The sequence below is a fragment of the Corvus cornix genome, chromosome 7 (assembly GCF_000738735.6).
Source record: "Corvus cornix cornix isolate S_Up_H32 chromosome 7, ASM73873v5, whole genome shotgun sequence".
Taxonomy (NCBI): Eukaryota; Metazoa; Chordata; class Aves; order Passeriformes; family Corvidae; genus Corvus; species Corvus cornix.
This window is the reverse complement of record NC_046337.1, coordinates 1074717-1093439: the sequence shown is the minus strand read 5'-3', so window position 1 is coordinate 1093439 and position 18723 is coordinate 1074717. Positions and strand designations below refer to the sequence as shown.

The 18723-nt window shown below is 51.6% G+C and overlaps 1 protein-coding gene and 1 long non-coding RNA gene across 5 annotated transcripts in view; both read left to right on the top strand.

Moving 5' to 3' along the window:
* Positions 1-774: 774 nt before the first annotated feature.
* On the top strand, positions 775-6804 carry LOC109145638. Its single transcript, XR_002047168.3, has 3 exons — positions 775-2589; positions 6248-6368; positions 6456-6804. It is a non-coding gene; the product is annotated as an uncharacterized LOC109145638 (long non-coding RNA).
* Positions 6805-8627: 1823 nt separating this feature from the next.
* GALNT13 (polypeptide N-acetylgalactosaminyltransferase 13) overlaps positions 8628-18723 on the top strand; it is a 50840-nt gene continuing 40744 nt past the window's right edge. For 2 of the 4 annotated variants that reach the window (XM_039555149.1, XM_039555148.1), the window contains exons 1-2: positions 8628-9497; positions 18266-18362. In XM_039555149.1, the coding sequence (XP_039411083.1) occupies positions 18351-18362 (12 nt within the window). In that variant the 5' untranslated portion in view covers positions 8628-9497; positions 18266-18350. Of the gene's footprint in view, positions 9498-12551; positions 12658-18265; positions 18363-18723 lie in introns of all 4 variants that reach the window. The other 2 variants (XM_039555150.1, XM_039555151.1) reach the window with 2 other exon arrangements.

Sequence of the window (18723 nt, the reverse complement as noted above, 5' to 3'; positions counted from 1 at the left end):
GGGGAGCCCCCGAGCACCCCAGGCATCCAAACTCTTTCCCAGGGGCCTGGGGATTTGGGGGAATTCTTGTCCCCCTCAGCTCAGGGGAGTGCCCAGCCCGGGGCTGCTCCTGGGACCAGCTTCCCACGGATGATCTGGGAGGTTTTGGGGATAACTGGAGCAGCTCCCGACAGCCAGAGCCGTGGGTTGGCTGCACATCCCGACATTCCAGCTCCTGGCGTTCCCAGGGATGGGCAGCACGATCCCGAGCTCCGGCCGAGCCATGACTTGGGAGATTTCCTGGAGGAGGCTCTGGATGCAGAGCTGGGAGCTGCGGCCCAGCTTAACCCTGCGCTGTCCTTGCCCGAGTGCGGTTGGGATCATCCCAAACATCCTGAGGGATCCCTGTGTGGTTATCCCAAACATCCTGAGGGATCCGTGTGGGATCAGGGGCTGGGACAATCCCTGCCCGGGGGTTGCAGTGGCCTTGGGGCTCCTGGGGATTTCCTGGGATTCTCCTCTTGGGAATGAACCAGCAGAGAGGCCCAGGCCTGGAGGAAGGATGTTTTCCAAAGCCCTTCCAGCTGAATTGTCCTGGTGTGGTGGCTTGGGGTGGCACTGGGGATGGCATTGGGGGTGACACTGGGGTGACACTGGGGTGACACTGGGGTGACACTGGGGGTGACACTGGGGTGGCACTGGGGTGACACTGGGGTGACACTGGGGTGGCACTGGGGTGGCACTGGGGTAGCACTGGGGTAGCACTGGGGGTGACACTGGGGTGGCACTTGAGGGCTTAGTGCCAGGGGAATTCTGGACTCGATGACCTTGGAGGGCTTTTCCAATGAAACCATTCCACGATTCCATGTTGCACTGGATCATGGGTGTCACCTGTCCCCACGCCCTGTCCCCTGCACCCCTGGGCCACCTTTAGGGTCCCCTGTAGGGGTGACGGTGCCCTGTGGGGTCCCTCCCTGCCGAGAGCCCCCCAGCAGTGGGGCCGTGCTGGCCCTGCCTCGCTCCCCCAGCGGATGGGACCTTTTTGTTTTCCAGTTGGAAGAAAAAGATGGGATCCATCCTAATGAGCCAAGGCAGTGCTGGCAGTTACTGCAGCCAGAGGAAAAGCTGGAAGAGCTCTCGGAACTCCACACGATTCCCGTTTGGAGCGTGGTGTCCTCCCTTCTCATTGGGCATGTAGGGCAGGGTCCGTCCTTGGGCCCTGCTCCAAATCCCAGCTCCTGGCAGCTCCATGGGAAAATGATTCCAATCCCTGAATTAGGACAGGAACAATCCCGTCCCTGAGTTGGGACAGGACCAATCCCATCCCTGAATTAGGACAGGAACAATCCCGTCCCTGAATTAGGACAGGAATGATCCCATCCCTAAATTCTGTGGGAGAAATCCCGCGTGTGCTTTCAGCTCTGAGGAGTGAGGCTGAGAGCAAGGAGAGTTGGAGCCACTCCTGCTCTGGGAATGCAGGTTTTCCATGGATTTATCCTTTGCAAATCCTAAATGTGAAGTGCTTTGGGAATGTTTTCTGGGAAGTGATGCCCTGAGCAGAGTTAGGCCTGACTTAGCAGAGGGACATGGCAGCCTCGTGGTGGCTGTGTCAAAATGCACGAAAACCTCAGAAATCATGGAAAACACGGTCCCTTTCCCATGGAGATCCCATCTTTTTTGGTTTTCTGGGATAAGGGAACAATACCAGGAGTAGCCTTGGTCAGAGCAGGCACCCCTGGGGGGTTCTACCACCCCAGTGGAATGTCAGGGCAGGATGAAGGCAGGACTGGACCCCTGGATGTCCCTTTTATCCTTGGGATTTGCCAGCTGGAATGGGATTAGCGCTGGGAAGGAGTCTGCATTTCATCTTTCCAGGGAAAGAAGTCCCTAGAAGCCTTGGGAACAGGGATTTGGGGCAGGGCAGTGCCAGGTGGGTGCAGAGCCCATCAGGGCTCAGGGAAGGGATCGCTCCTCTTCCCGCTGGATTTGTGGATCATCGGAGGTGGAAAGGCTCCTGTTCCCTCCTCCCTATCCCACACATCCCTGTCCCGTTCATCCCTCCCTATCCCACACATCCCTGTCCCCTTCATCCCTCCCTATCCCACACATCCCGGTCCTGTTCCCTCCTCCCTATCCCACACATCCCTGTCCCGTTCATCCCTCCCTATCCCACACATCCCGGTCCCGTTTCCTGACTCGGCCCCGTATCCCGGGATGCGGAGCGGGGCCGGGATTGCCGGGAGAGCAGTGACACCTAGTGACACCTCGGGACTCCGAGATACCGGGACTCAGGGATACAGGGGCTCCGGGATACCGGGATACCGGGACACAGGGATGCAGGGATACAGGGATACAGGGATACAGGGACACGGGAATGAGCCCGGGAACTGGGACGGGCGCGGCCACGGGCTCCGGGCAGCCGTTTCCCCACCGCTTCCATTTTCCAAGGACAGGAATCCCATTCCTGAAATCCCAGGAGGGCCTGCCTGACTGGCTGGTACTGCAGAGTACTTCAAATTCCCGGGAATTCCATGGCTGGAATCACGGACCATGGGATGGTTTGGGGTTGGAAAGGACCTTAAATCCCATCCCATTCCCCCCTTTCCACAGGTGAGGACACGTCCCACTATCCCAGGCTGGCAGGGACCTCCTGCAGCCACCACACCTCACTGTGGGAATAATCCCGGGAATCCCAGGGCTGGATAAAAACCTGGGATTCTCCCCAGGGGAATTTTAGAGCCCCAGCAGTTTTAATTTTTCCCTGTTTTTTCCCCTACATTTCCACTTTGGTTGTGGTCGGGATTTGTTCTGTTCCAAGCAGGGCTGTGCACACAAAATTTGGGAAATTTTAATTTGGGAAAGGATTGTGCCAGGATCCCTCTCATCCCAGGATCCAGCTGGGAATCCACACTGCCAGCAGGGCCGATATCCCAATATCCCACACCAGGATCCTCCTTTTTGGGATAGAAGAATTCCCAGCTTGGTTCTGCTCCAGTTCGTTATCAAAGTGGGATAAGCAGGAATGAAAGGGTGGGAAACAATCCCATGGATTGGTGGGATGTGGAGCTGGTGAGCGACTCCAGAGGCCATGGAGAGGTTCCAAGGGCTGGAGCCAGGCTGGGAGAGCTGGGAATGTTCCCCTGGAGAAGGGAAGGACACAGGGAGAGCTCCGAGCCCCTTGCAGGGCCTGAAGGGGCTCCAGGAGAGCTGGAGAGGGACTGGGGACAAGGCCTGGAGGGACAGGACACAGGGAATGGCTTCCCAGTGCCAGAGGGCAGGGATGGGTGGGAGATTGGGAATTGGGAATTGCTGGCTGGGAGGGTGGGGAGAGGCTGGGCTGGAATTCCCAGAGCAGCTGGGAATAGCAGGAAAGATCCTTAGGAATGCAGAGCGGGTTTACAGCCACCGGTGTCGGTTTGATCCCAACACATTCCCGTTTATCACCAGCCATCCAATCAATACGGATTTCTTCAGCTTCCCAAATGTTTGGGATCATGGGATAATGGAGGAAACTCTGGTCACATTCCCAGAGCAGCAGTGACAGAGTTTCATATAAAGGGCAATTAAAACTCCAGTTAAATTCCAATTAAATTCCAATTAAATTCCAATTAAAATCAATCTGCCAGTGCCATCCAAGAGTTCTCCTAGGGGATGGAAGAGTTTTCCCAGGGAATGGTGCTCATCCACTGTGTCAGTGGATAAGGAATGAGGGAGTGGCCTTATTAGAATGTTTTAAAAGGAGCAGGGGTCTCTTTCCTTGGGATTTGGGAATGAAATCCCAGATCCAGGTGCAGGGATCAGCCCTTCCCACCCCCTGCATATCAGATCCAGGTGTTCTGGGTTGGGAAGAGCGTTCTGGGTGGGGAAGGATCCCAGACTTAAGGGATTTTAGGAGTGCTTGAAATCAGGGAATCTGCCTGGGAATGCGGGATCTGTGACCTGGGATGTGAGAACTCCCAGAGATGGATTTTAGGAACACTTGAAATCAGGGAATTCCCTCGGGAATGTGGGATCTGTGACCTGGGATGGGAATAGACTCCCACAGAGGGATTTTAGGAGTATTAAAATCAGGGAATCTGCCCGGGAATGCGGGATCTGTGCCCTGGGACAGAGGGATTTTAGGAGCATTAAAATCAGGGAATTCCCTCGGGAATGCAGGATCTGTGCCCTGGGATGTGAGAACTCCCGGAGATGGATTTTAGGAACACTTAAAATCAGGGAATCTTCCCGGGTATGGGATCTGTGTGCTGGAAACCTTAAAAGCACAGTGGATAAAAATGCACTGGTCTGGCAAATTGGGACGGACATTCCAAGAGGGATTGGAACACCGTGGGAGGCTCTCCCCCAAAATCCCATCTGATTTTCCATCCTGCTCCTTCAAATACGGCAAAATCAAGACACTTCCCACACCTCGTGGAAAGCATTCCAAAGAAATAGGGGGGAGGGAGAGGGGGAAATCCTTTAATTCCAGAGTGGCTGGAGTGGGAAAGGACCTTAAATCCCACCCCATTCCATGATTCCTTTCCCATATCACCTCCCACTATCCCGGGCTGATCCAAACCCATCCAGCCTGGCCTTGGATGCTTCCAGGGATGGAGCACCCATGGAATAACCTGTGCCAGGACCTCCCCGCTCTCCCAGCCAGGAATTCCTTCCCAAAACCCAACTTAAATCCCCTCTTCCTCAAATAAATCAGGGCTCTGGAATGAGAGCAGAAACCTGGAAATGCCAAAGAAACCCGGGAATAAAACCCAGAGCTTGGGAAAAGCAGATGCTAATAAAGCTCAGCCGCCATTCCAGAGGGAGGGATAAAACTTCCCAGATGGAATTTATGCTCCCTCTGCACAGCTGCAGTTGGATCCTGTTCCAAGGCTAAGAAATTCCCGCAGAAAAGCTTTCCCTGTGGATCACAGCAGATTCCCGACTTTCCCCACCTTCCTCCCATTCCTGGTTCCCCAAGGATTGCAGCCTCTGGATGCTTCCAGCCCTGTTTGCCATGGGAATATCCGTGCTCCAGAGGCAGGATGGGAGTCAGGGAAGATTCTGATCCCCTTTTTTTAGGGGAAACTTGCTGCAGAGAACACTGAGCTGAAGTATTCCTGGAATATTTAAATGAGGAAAATCTTTCCAGGGCATTTTACATTTTGGTTGGATCAGGTCCTGTCAAACGTGGAATTTCCTGAGGTTTCCCCCAAATTTTGAGCCTGGAAGCTCCAGAAAATGAGATTTCAATGGCCCAATCCCAGAACCTGCTGTTCCTTAAGCCCCAACATCCCCCTGCTCTGTGGGATAACGCACCAGGAATACGGGAAAACAGGGAAAAATCCCAGCCCTGGTGCTCACAAGTGAAACAGCTCTGGAAAAGGAACGGAAATGTTCCAGGCATGGATAAATCCTTGGATAGGACCCCTTTAAAAGGAGGCGGGAGCCCAACACCGAGGGCGTGGATTGGCTGCTGTGGGATCGGGATAGCCCAAAAACCCTCTGGAATTTTCCCCTGGATGGCGCTCGTTGCTTTATCCCTCTTTTTTTTGGTCCCAATCCCCCCCCATTCCATAATTCATCCCATTTCCATGAAAATAAAGGAGGGAGGAAGGATTTATTCCCGATGTCTCTTCCCATGGCTGGGCATGGAATGAGCTGAGTTTCTCTCCCCCCAAATTCTGGAATTCTCTTTGGATACGGACACTCGGCCAACAAATGGGGCTGGGTTTGAAATGAAAACCATTCCATCCATGGAATTCTGTGGGGATTGGGATCCTCTGGACTCGCACTTGGAGCCAGGGATGAACATTCCCAGTCCTAGCAGCTCCTCATCAGCATTGAAATGGATTTTTATTGTTTCAAGGTTGACTTTAAAGAGATTCAGCATTTTTTTGCTGGAATTTTTCTAAAAAAAAAAAAAAAAAAAAAAAAAAAAAAAGAAAGGGAAAACTGCAGCAGCTCCAGCTGTTTTTTCCATATGGAAATTCCATACTGTATTCCTGTGTCTTAATTATCATTTTTAATGAGCGTTTTCCAGCTAATTTCGGAGTTTATTGTTCTCTCCTTGCTGTTTCCAAAGGTTCCATGGAATTTTCTTGCACACAATTCAAAGGGAATTTTTTGGGAACGTTTAAAATTTGTTTTGCTGTTTCCTGGAATTTTTTAATTCCAGCGAAACTTGGATTTTTGGGTTCTGTACAGCATCCATTCCCCATCTCCACTCATCCAAGGCTTTTTTCTGGGTGGGAATTTCTTTTCCAACTAAAACTTTTCTTTGTCCCAGGAATTTAAAGTTCCCTTCGCTCCCAGACACAGAAGCGGCGTCGTGGTCCTTGCATCCCAAAATCCCGGAATGCTTTGGGTTGGAAGGGACCTCAAAGCTCAGCCCGCTCCAGGATTCTTCCGTGAGTAAAACAGAAGGGTTTTCCTGCTGCTCTTCCACAGGGGTGGGATTGGGATCAAATTCACAATTCAACCGTGGAATTTTGCAGTTTCTTCCCTATTTTTGAGGATGGTTTGAACGGTGCCAGACTCCATGGATCAGGAGTTCCTTGGATTGCGGTTGGAGCAAAGCCCTTCCCGCGAGTATTGCCCCGAGGAGGGAAGGGATGCTCCGCGATTTCCCGGGAATTCTCCATCCCTGCATTCCCGGGAAGGGATGAACGCGCCCGGCCCTGGGCAGGGCTGGAGAGGAGAGCGCTGCAATGCAGAGGAATCCCTGGCTCATCCTCAGGGATGCAGGGAATGCTGGATTCCCGCCTTTCCTCACTCCCAGCTTTCCTCAGGAATCCTTTAACCCTTCCCTGAGCACCCCAAAGGGAGGGGGAAAATCCCCAAGGAATTTTTCGGGGGGGGAGGGGGGATTGGGAAGAGAAAGAGGCCCCTGAATCGTTGATTAAATATTTTAATTAATGAAAAGCGCTTTTATTCCTTACTTTATAAGGAAAAAGTTCCTTTTATGGCTTCTTTTATAAAGGAAAAAGGGCTTTATTTATTTATTTTATAAAGAAAAAATGCTTTTTTAACTTATTTTTTTAAAGGAAAAAAATCCTTTTGCGACTTGTTTTATAAAGGGGGAAAAAAGCTTTTTTGGCTTGTTTTTTAAAGGAAAAATAAAGGTTTTTATTGCTTTTAGGGGGGAAAATAGGGAGAACTTGCTGCAGAGCACACAGAGTCAAAGTATTCCTAGAATATTTAAATGAGGAAAATATTTCCAGGGAATTTTACATTTTGGCTGGATCAGCTCCTTTCAAACGTGGAATTTCCCGAGGTTTTTCCCAAATTTTGAGCCTGGAAGCTCCAGAAAATGAGATTTCAATGGTCTGATCCCGGAACCTCCCTGCTCCATGAACGAATGAAAATTAATTTTCATTAATTATGTTTTTAGGGGAAAAATGTTTTCATTATTTCTTGGATGAGGAACAAAATCCAAGGTACCCGGAGGTTTCCTGTGTCTGTCTGTGCCTCTGGTGTTCAGGAACAACAAATCCATTTATTGTTAAACCGACAATCAAATGTTGTGAGTCTGGAGTTCCTGGCACTGCCGGACAGACAGGAGAGGGAAAGGAGCGCAGGGATCCCTGGATCCAAGAAAACCTCCCTGGAGCCAGGCTGGGAGAGCTGGGAATGTTCACCTGGAGAGGAGAAGGATCCAGGGAGAGCTCCGAGCCCCTTGCAGGGCCTGAAGGGGCTCCAGGAGAGCTGCAGAGGGACTGGGGACAAGGCCTGGAGGGACAGGACACAGGGAATGGCTTCCCAGTGCCAGAGGGCAGGGCTGGATGGGAGATTGGGAATTGGGAATTGCTGGCTGGGAGGGTGGGGAGAGGCTGGGCTGGAATTGCCAGAGCAGCTGGGGCTGCCCCTGGATCCCTGGCAGTGCCCAAGGCCAGGCTGGGCATTGGGGCTGGAGCAGCCTGGGACAGTGGATGGGATGGATTGGGATTTAAGGTCCCTTCCCACCCAAACCATTCCAGGATTCTGGGATTTCCCCATGAACCTGGGCAGTCTGTTCCCGGCTCCTCCTGCACAGAGGATGAGCAGCTTCTACCTTTTGGTTTCCTTTCCCAAAGAGCGAATTTCCCTCCCAAAAGTCAGGAAATTCCAGCCAAAGGCCGGCAGGAGAGGTGCAGCCCCCGGGACTGACGGGCGTGAATCCAGCTGGGATGGGAACGGCCCTTGGGACTGGGGACCTGGAATATGGGAAATAGCTCTGCTCCAGTGCCCGTGCCTGCCTTCCCTGTGCTTCCCTCGGCATTCCCTGTGCTTCCCTGGCCCCCCCAGCCTCCCCTGCTCCTTTCAGATCCACATCCCACATCCCTGATCCCCTGCCCTCCTCATCACCCCTTCCCACATCCCCCACATTCCCCCATCCCCTCAGTGTCCCTGCCCTTCCCCTGCTCCCCTCATCACCCCATCCCAAACCCCGATCCCCCCAGCGTCCCTGCCTATCCCTGCTCCGCTCAGCACCTTACCCCAGCTCTCCTCATCCCCTCTTCCCGCATTCCCGGCTCCCCTCCTCACCCCCCGACCCCTCTCCATCCCCGCCCCATCCCTCCCCATCCCCATCCCCATCCCCGCCCCCTCTCCCCCGCCTCCGCCCCTTCCCTCCCCGCACGGTTCGCGAGGCCGGAGCCGCCCCCGGCACCTGCCCGGCCCTTCCTCCCTCATCCCTCATCCCTCCCTCATCCCTCCCTCCATCATTTCCCGTCTCCCAGCCCTCCCCGCTGCCCCCGGGCCGAGCCCGCAGCATCGCGGGAGCCGCGGCCATTGCGGCCGAGGCGGGGCCGCTCCCGGGCCGCTCCCGGGGCCGCTCCCGGCGCTCTCCCCGCTCGGCCCCGGCCATGAGGAGGAGGAGGCGGCCGGCGGCTCCGTGCCGAGCCCCCGGTGGAGGCTGAGAGTCCCCCGGCACCTTGCTGGAGCCCCGGACTGACGGTGCTGAGCCCCCGGTGGAGGCTGAGAGCCCCCCTGGATGCTGCTGAGCCCCCCCAGGACTGGCGGTGCTGAGACCCCCGGACGCTGAGAACCCCTTAGGAGGAGGGTGCTGAGCCCCCCTGGCCGCTGCTGAGCCCCCGGAATGGAGCTGCTGAGCCCCCCTGGCCGCTGCTGAGCCCCCCTGGCCGCTGCTGAGCCCCCCGGACTGGCGGGGCTGAGCCCCCCCCGGGTCAGTTCCGAGCTCGGGGCTCCTGCCGGGCTCCCCCCGCTCCTCCAGCCCCGGCTCCGTTCTCCCCTCCCGAGGGATCCCCTCGCTCCCGGCTCGGTTTTCCAGAGGGATCCCCTCGCTCCCGGCTGCGCTTGCCCTGCCGCTCCCCCCGCTCTCCCCGATCCCGCTACCGCCGCCTTTCCAGCCGCTTCCAGGGAGCTTTATTTAATCCGGGATTCAGCCGGGCTGGGGGCCAGCGATGTGTGACAAGCCCTGACTGAAGCCCGGCCCCGGGATTTGCTCGGGAGCTCCCCAAGGAAGCGACACCGGCTCCGCTGGGCTGCGAGGAAGGATCCGAATATCCCTGGAAAACGGCACACGGAGGCTGCTTATGGTAGGATGGAGCGACGTTTTATCCATTTCGTCCGCAGGTTTTCCTGGAATAGCGCTTAGGGCTGTGGATTTCAGCCGTAGGTTTCCCTGGAATACAGCTTTGGGCTGTGAGGATTCCCTGGAATTGCGTTTGGGGTTGTCAGGATTCCCTGGAATTGCGTTTGGGGCTACTCCAGCCGCAGGTTTCCCTGGAATAATGCTCGGGGCTGGCAGTCCCAGCCGCAGGTTTCCCTGGAAGCGCCTCAGCCTGGCTGCTTCCCGTTTTTCCCGGTGGTTTTTCGCAGCGCTCGCACCGAGCAGGATGCGCCGGGATAATTCCACTTAAATTCCACTTAAATTCCTCCCGCATGGAAGTAAGGCGAGAAACAACCCGGACTGCTGGAAATGGGATTTGGCACGGCTCTTAAAAGCTGGGATTTTCCCTCGGAAAATCCCAAAGTTGGGATGCCAGCCGCTTTCCAAGGAATCGGCTAAAAGCCGCTCCCAAGCTGGTGGAAAAGAAACTTTAATTTCCATTTTTTGATTAGAAATTGGATTGATCTGAATGGATAAAGAGACAGTAACTGCTGAAAGCTGCTCTTTGGCGGAAAATAACGGGCAGGAATTTATTTGGACGCTGGGAATAGCGGGAGGAAAGATTAATGGGAGATTAAGGCACGCTGGGAATGATGGAGGCAAAGATTATTTTAACTCTTGGTGGCTGCTGGGCTTTGAAGGGGAGATGAGGCCTTAAAACTTGAGGGGTTTAGGGTGTTTTTTAGGGGCTTTTTTTAGGTATTTTTTTGGTATTTTTAGGTACTTTTAGGGTGTTTTGAAGGTATTTTTTAGGTATTCTTCAGGTATTTTTTATTGTATTTTTAGGGTGTTTTTTAGGGTATTTTTTAGGGTATCTTGTAGGTTTTTAGGGTATTTTTAAAGGGTATTTTTTTGGTAGTTTAGGGTATTTTAAAGGGTATTTTTAAAGAGTACTTTTTAGGTACTTCAGGGTATTCTTAAGGGTAATTTTAAGGTATTTTAGGGTATTTTTGGGATGTTTTTAAAGGGTATTTTTTAGGTATTTTAGGGTATTTTTAAGGGTATTTTAAAAGAGTACTTTTTAGGTATTTTAGGGTATTTTTAAGGGTATTTTTCAGGTATTTTAGGATATTTTTTGGGTGTTTTTAAAGGGTATTTTAGGGTATTTTTAAGGGTATTTTTCAGGTATTTTAGGGTATTTTTTTGGGTGTTTTTAAAGTTTCCTGCTGTGCTGCACACTTGGTGCTTTGTGTTATCAGCAAAGCCACTCGAAAGTGATAACGAGGAGAGCTGGAATTCCGCATCCATCAGAAAGCGCCGCTTTATCTTTCCGTGGCTTTTCAGCCAGGCCTGGGACTCTCAAACCTTTTGGGTTGTATTTCTTTGGGGATGTAAAAAGTGGATTTTGGAGGGGATGAAGCCTGGTTTTAGAAGGGGTTTCTTCCCAGAAGTTGTGTTGGAAGAGGCAAATCGTGCTGTGTGTGCCACCTGTGTGATCCCACCGGTGTCCACAGGGTCCCAGCGTCGGGAAAAGGGCTGGAATTCCGGACTTCCCATCTCCGGCGGGCTGGGCATGAGCTTCGGGAAAACACCAGGGGGAAAATCTGCTTCTCTTGTGTAAAAACCCCGAATTTTCTTGGGTAAAAATCTCCCTTTCTTGTGAAAAGCCTCATTTTTTTGAGTAAAAATCTGCTTTTCTTGTGCAAAAAAGTGAATATCTTGTCTAAAACCCCACTTTTTTTGAGTAAAAACCTCCTTTTTTTGTGTAAAAATCTACTTCTCTTCTGCAAAAAAAGTGTTCTTGTCTAAAAACCCACCTTTTTTGAGTAAAGCCCCATCTTTTTTGAGTAAAAAACCTCTCTTTTTGTGTAAAAAGCTGCTTTTCTTATTCAAAAAAGTGATTTTTGTGTCTAAAAATCGGCTTTCCTGGTGTAAAAACCTCCTTTTTTGAGCAAAACCCTCCCTTTTTGTGTTAAAAGCTGCTTTTATTGTGCAAAAAAGTGATTTTCTTATCTAAAAACCTTATTCTTTGAGTAAAACCCCACCTTTTTTGCATAAAACACACCTTTTTGAGCAAAAGTCCCTCTATTTGTGTAAAAAACTGCTTTTCTTGTTCCAAAAAGGGATTTTCTTGTCTAAAAACCTCATTTTTTTGAGTAAAAACCTCATTTTTTGAGTAAAACCTGCCTTTTTTGTGTAAAAAGCTGCTTTTCTTGTTCAAAAAAGTAATTTTTTTGAGTTAAAAACCTCAATTTTTTGAGTAAAGCCCGCCTTTTTTTTGTGTAAAAAGCTGCTGGTTCAAAAAGTGATTTTTTTGAGTAAAAACCTCAATTTTTTGAATAAAGCCCGCCTTTGTGTAAAAAGCTGCTTTTCAAAAAAGTGATTTTTTTGAGTAAAAACCTCATTTTTTTGAGTAAACCCCTCATTTTTTTGAGTAAAACCCACCTTTTTTGTGTAAAAAGCTGCTTTTCTTATGCAAAAAAAAGTGATTTTCTTGCCTAAAAATCTCCTTTTCTGGTGTAAAAACCTCCTTTTTTTGAGGAAAAAACCTCTCTTTTGGTGTAAAAATCTACTTTTCTTGTTCGAAAAAGTGAATTTCTTGTCTGAAAATCTGCTTTTCTTGTGAGAAAGCTGCTTTTTTTTAAGGGAAAAATCGGCTGCTTTTTTTCTCCCCTCCGAGGGGAGGGGGGGACGTGATCCCACACGGTTCTGGGGTTTTTCTGCCTGTTCCCACCTTCTTCCCACCTGCTCCAGAAACAGCTCCATTTCCTTGGGAATGAGAGGTGCCAGAGCTGCTCCCACCATCTGCAGCCCCAAAAGGCCGTTCCGTAGGAAAACTGGGGCTGGTTGAAATGTGGGAATGTGGGGAACGGGATGGAGTTACTTTCTCCTAATATTTAATGGAATTTGGGGTTTGCAAAGTACGGGAATGTGGGAAGCAAACCCCGCCGATGGAGGGCAGGGAAACTGTGGCTCGTGAGGGATTTTCCAGGAATTGCCTGGAAATAGGGAATTGGGAATCTCTCCTTTATTGTTTTAGGTAAGAAAATTCCCGAGGGTTTTTTTGAACCCAAGGAAAACGTTGCCTGGAAATGTGGGAGCATTGAGCTCCACGTGGCTGCACTTTTATGGACACGGGAGAAGAGGTTTGGGGGTTTTTTGTCTTATTTTTAAATCCCACATAGGGAGAGCCAAACAATTCCAGCAAATCTGCTCCCCTCAAAAGCTTGGGCATGGGGGAAGAATAAAGCAGGAATGGGCAGAGGAGATTCCAGTCCTTTTGTGAGGATGGGTCTGGAGCTGGGGCGAGTGGGACGTGACAATTATTGGTTGTCCCAGCGGCTTTTGGTGCTCAGAAATTCGGTTTCTTTCCCGAAGAAGTGAGGGAATTCTGCTTGTCCATGGAGCACGGGTGGGATGAGGAGAAACTGAGGGAGCTGGGAAGGGGCTGGAGAATTCCTGAGGGAGCTGGAATGCGGCTCAGGCTGGAGCAAAGGAGGCTCAGGGGGGACCTTGTGGCTCTGCACAAGTCCCTGACAGGAGGGGGCAGCCGGGGGGGGTCGGGCTCTGCTGGCAGGGAACAGGGACAGGAGGAGAGGGAACGGCCTCAGGCTGGGCCAGGGGAGGCTCAGGGTGGATATTGGGGAAATTCCTTCATGGAAAGATTGTCCTGCCCAGGGCAGTGTGGAGTGCCCATCCCTGGGAGTGTTCCCGAAGCTGTGGATGTGGCACTCGGGGTCAGGGTTCAGTGCTAACACAGGGATGGTGCTGGTTGAGAGCTGGAGTTGCCCTTAAAGGTCTTTTCCAACTTCAGAATTCCATGTTTCTATGCCTGGTGCAATGGGGATGTTCAGTGATTTGTGCAGTGTTGGTGTCCTGTTGATAATGGCCCCACACCTCTGTGGGGTGGGAGGTGTCCAACCCCCTTGGGCACAGCTCCATGGGGACACCCTCTGCTCCGTGGGGGACACCCTCTGCTCCATGGGGACATCCCTGCTCCCTCGGCACATCCTCTGCTCCATGAATTCCCCAGATCCCAGAATCCTGGAATACCAGAGCTGGAAGGGACCCCCAGCATCACTGACCCAACCCCTGACCCTGCTCAGACACCCCAACGCTCCCACCCTGGCTCTGACGTTCCTGGCGCTCCGACAGCCTTGGGAATGTGACTATTCCCTGATTTCCCTGCTCCTTGGGTCACTCTGGCTTTCTCCAACATTTCCTTGTGTTGGAGGAGCTGGAAAACTCCTCCTGGGTGGGATCTGCCAAGCTGTCAGTGCTGCTCAAGTGCTTTTAATTCCCCGGGAACGTGGGAGAGCTCCCAGCTCTGGAATGGGAATATCCAGAGGCAGCTGTGGCTGCTGATCGGCCTTGATGAGGCTCTGCAGCTGCCGAGGGGGGAAATCCCTGCCTCACCTGGGAGAGGAGGAGATGTGGGAATGGGAGATGCCAGGGCTGCCTGGGAAGGAGGAATTTGGGAGGTCGGTGAGCAAAATCCTTCAATTTGCTTTTGTAGGTGGGCTGTGTTTGAGGGAAAAACCTGGAGAAGGGAACAGGAACAGGAGGGAGGTTTTGAAACGGGGCTGTCCTCTCATGCTTGGGTGCTGATTCCCAACATCGGGTTGTTCCCAGGCTGCCCCTGGATCCCTGGAAGTGTCCAAGGCCGGGCTGGGTGGGGCTCGGAGCAGCCTGGGATGGTGGGAGGTGTCCCTGCCCATGGATTGATGTCCCAGCCGAACCGTTCCAGGATTCTGTGATATTCCATTAAGATTCAGGGATTTTTGTTTATCTCTATTTTAATTGACTTCAGGTTTTTGATGCTCTGTGCCAGCACAGCACCAGGCCTTTAAAGGAGAGGGAAATCCAGGTAAATTCCCAAATTTCCCATCGTTTCCAGCTGAGTGGCTCTGGACACACGGAGCTGTTGGGAATGTGGTGCTGGGAGGATGGAATTGGGGAGAATCCCGGAATTGTGTGGCTGTGGCCTGAACAAAGCCCCCCCAACCCAGGGCAGGTTTTCCTCCCGAGTTCTGGGATGAGAGGAATTAATGAGGCTTTTCCACCCGGATTCCTGAGTCATGGGAATGCATTCCCGAGGGAAGAATGGGGCTATTATTGAATTTCAGGAGACGAGAGAGGCAGAGAAAATTTAATTCTGAAACCGCAAAACACTGCGTGGCTCTGACTAAAGGTACCTGGTTCCTTTTTTCCCCCTTCCCCCCCCCCCATTTTTATTCCTTACTAAATTTGAAAGAGCTTTCCCCGATTGGAGTTCGACAGTTCTGGCATTAAAAGTTCTTCCTTATCCATGAATTAATGAGCTGCTCGTGGAATTAAATGCTGATTTGTGGGGTTTGGAAGGTGGATTTTATATTTGGGGTGGCTTAGATCAAATAGAATTTAAAATTAGATTTTAATTGAATAATTTCAATTTAATTTGATTATTTTAATATAGTATTTTATATTATCATTTTAAAAAAATTGATTCTTTAAAAATCCAGCTGTGCCTTGGAAAGGGGGAGTTCCAAACCTTCCTTGCCATGTTTTGTTGTGCCACTTAAATATTTTTGTGTGGTGAATCCCAGGACAGCTGTGAGGAACAATCCTTGGATTTATTAGAGGGGAAAGCTGGGAATTCTGCGTGAGGATTCTGCCTTCCTTCAGTGGAAAAATATATTTGGGAATGATTTTATTCCAGCTTGGGAGTTTTTCCCAGAGAACTTCCCGACCCCTCCTGGCTGTGGGTGAGGTTTAATTCCCTGTTTAACCAAACCAGCAGCACAAAGGATAACAGATTCCCGGGAATATTTCTGATCCCATTTCCATGGCTGAGCTCTGGTGAGAGCTCTCATCCTGCAGGAGAGCCAGCGTGGATTCTGGGATGTTTTCATTTCTCTTCCTCAGTCCTTGTGGTGTGACCAGGGGACAGGAGGAGGGTTCCTTGTCCTTCTCCTGTGGGAAGGCCCCTGGGGTTGGATGGATTCCTGGATGATCCCGTGGCACTCCCTGGAGGAGCTGGGAACCCCTTGGAGCATGGAAAACAAATCCCTGAGAGCAATCCCAAAGCTGGAAAGCCGGGCTGGGCTCCCCGGTTCCCCATACTGGATCTGATGGACAAACTGGGGCTGCACTGGGCAGCCTGGGAGGCTTCGGGAAGGGCTGGGAACCCCTTGGAGCAGGGAAAACAAATCCCTGAGAGCAATCCCAAAGCTGCTGCAGCCCAGTACTGGACGTGATGGCCAAACTGGGGGCACTGGGCAGGTCTGGGTACCCAGAGGAGCATCCCTCTGTTGCCAGGCAACCGCTGGTGCTGCTGCAGCTGCCTGGGGCTGCTGCAGCTGTGGCCACATCTGGCAGGGGAGGAGGGGAACACCCCTGCCCCAGCCTGTGCCTGTTCCTGTCACACAGCTCGGGTTAAGCTGAGCTTTGCCAGGCCCAGCTCATGGAAACCCTCGGTAGGGTCGTAGGGTGGGTTTAGGGTGGCACTAAAAGCAGTTTTGACTCGTGAAATGTTGTTCAGCCCCGGTTTAGGTTTCACCCCATAAAAACGGGATTATTTGGCTTGGGAGCAATGCTGGCAATGATTTGGGTTTTGTGCCCTTCCTTACCCAAGCACCTGGGTGTGGGCACTCGGTTTGGTATTCCTGGGAATGCAGGTGGCCAAGAAAGGCTGGAGTTCCACAGGTTTGTGGGGCCACACTGAGGTCAGAGTGGTTCTGGTATTAATTAGGAAGATTTCATCACATTCCCAGGATGCAGCTGGATCTGGAATTCCAGCTGTGCTCCTTTGCTGAGTCAGTCGAAGAGCCGGGCGGTAAACTGGACAATTCCTCCGATTTTCTCTGGGATTTTCTTTGGGAATTTCCATCACAGGTTATTCCTGTCCTGCTGAGGATTGGGACACTTCATTTGTGATGAGCCTGAGGAGTGACAGAGGATTAAGGAGCTGCTCAGGGCTCTGCTGATCCGGATTTACAGGAAGTGCCCGTTTGGGAATGGAAGGGCTTTGACCTCTTGGAATGAGGCCAGAAAGGCTGGGAGAGCTGGGAATGTTCACCTGGAGAAGGGAAGGACACAGGGAGAGCTCCGAGCCCCTTGCAGGGCCTGAAGGGGCTCCAGGAGAGCTGCAGAGGGACTGGGGACAAGGCATGGAGGGACAGGACACAGGGAATGGCTTCCCAGTGCCAGAGGGCAGGGCTGGATGGGAGATTGGGAATTGGGAATTGCTGGCTGGAATTGCCAGAGCAGCTGTGGCTGCCCCTGGATCCCTGGCAGTGTCCCAGGCCAGGCTGAAGCACCCTGGGATAGTGGAAGGTGTCCCTGGGGGTGGAACTGGATAATCCTGAATGTCCCTTCCAACCCAAACCAGTCTGGGATTCTGTGATTCCCTAAAATGCTGAGTTTTTTTCTGAACCCCTTTTCATTTCCTACCCCCTCCATGTGCTGCTGCAATTTCCACCTCTCCAGCCCCCAGAAGAGTCAGAAATGACCCCAAGTTCCACTAAAAAATGAAATTGCCAGCAGTGGTGGGAAAATGCAGCTCAAGAGGGGGGGTTCTGCTGTATCCATGTTTATTTTACCTTGCAGGGAAGCTGGGAAAGGGAATGAACTGATGGATTCTGTGGCTTTGAGCCCCGGGGAAAATGAAACAGTGGTCAGGTGTGGCTGTGGGGATAACCAGGGGCTCTGTGGGGTCACAAGAAAGAATCCTGGACAGTTGTTTTATATCTGCAGAAACTTGGGATCTTTAATCCATGGCAAAGGTCAGTCAAGGTTTGGAACCTTGAATTCCCATTCACTGGGATTTGCAGCCTCCGTAACGCCCCAGCACAGCATCCTGTGGGGTCAGTTCTAGGAAAGGCTGGCAGATTCCTCATTTTGCCCCATTTCCTATCCCCAAATCCTGCTTTTCCTGCTTCCAGCCCTGCCCAGCTGCAGGGTTTGGGGCAGGAGTTCCCCTGTGCTTTGCTGCAGGATAATGGGTTAAATTGGGTTTATTCCAGAAGTGGGAGCTCAGAAGCTCAGGATTTGTCCCTTCCTCCTCTTCCTGCAAACCCTGTCAGGCTCTGTTTAGTTCAAATAAATCCTATTTTTTGGGCAGCTGCTTCCTTTTGGGGGTTTGGAGGAGGGGATTTTATGGAATCATGGAATCCTGGCATGCTTTGGGTTGGAAGGGACCTTAAAGCTCATCCCATTCCATGGGCAGGGAGTCCTCCCCCTATCCCAGGTTGCTCCAAGCCCCGTCCAACCTTGGACACTTCCAGGGATGGAGCATCCACAGATTTGCTGGGAAATTTGGTTTTTCTTCCTGATTTTCTTCCTGTAATAGAGCTGTTCCCTGTGACTGGTGTGGAAATGGATTGTGTTATCCTGGAACAGCAATTCCTGGAATTTTAAATCCGCTGCCTGGGAATCCCTGAGCAGGAAGAGCCATTGGCTGATATTTAGGACAGATGGGAATTGTTGTTAATGAGGAGTCGGTACAGAAATGCTGCAGGAATGATGAAATAAATCATTCATTTAATTTATTTAAATCATTCCTGCTCTTCCGTCCCTGATGAACTTGAATTAAAATGGGATGGAAAATGGAAAGATCCCACTTGGGATACTCCTGGAATGAAGACTGGAGGGGTTAAGATAAGGAAGTTAAAATGAGGACAAAACTGAGGAGAGATTTTTAATTATAAAAAATTTTGTTATAATTCAGGAAATACGGAAAAGTCATTGGGGTTTTCTTCTCTTTTTGTTTTCCAGGCACTTGGAAAATCATCCAGAGGTTCAGTGCTGAGGGAATGCTTTGGGAGCATGGCTGGAGCAGGACACGGAGTCTGGGCACGGAATGCAGGTGATGGTGAGTGGGAGTCGGTAATTACAGACCTCTAATTGCAAATCCCAGCCACGGGGAGATCATGGGATCCTGGGATGGTTTGGGTGGGAAAAGACCTTAAATCCCATTCCATGGGCAGGGACACCTCCCGCTATCCCAGGCTGCTCCAGCCTGGCCTGGGACACTGCCAGGGATCCAGGGACAGCCACAGCTGCTCTGGGAATTCCAGCCCAGCCCCTCCCCATCCTCCCAGCCAGGAATTCCCAATTCCCAGTCTCCCATCTATCCCTGCCCTCTGGCACTGGGAAGCCATTCCCTGTGTCCTGTCCCTCCATGCCTTGTCCCCAGTCCCTCTGCAGCTCTCCTGGAGCCCCTTCAGGCCCTG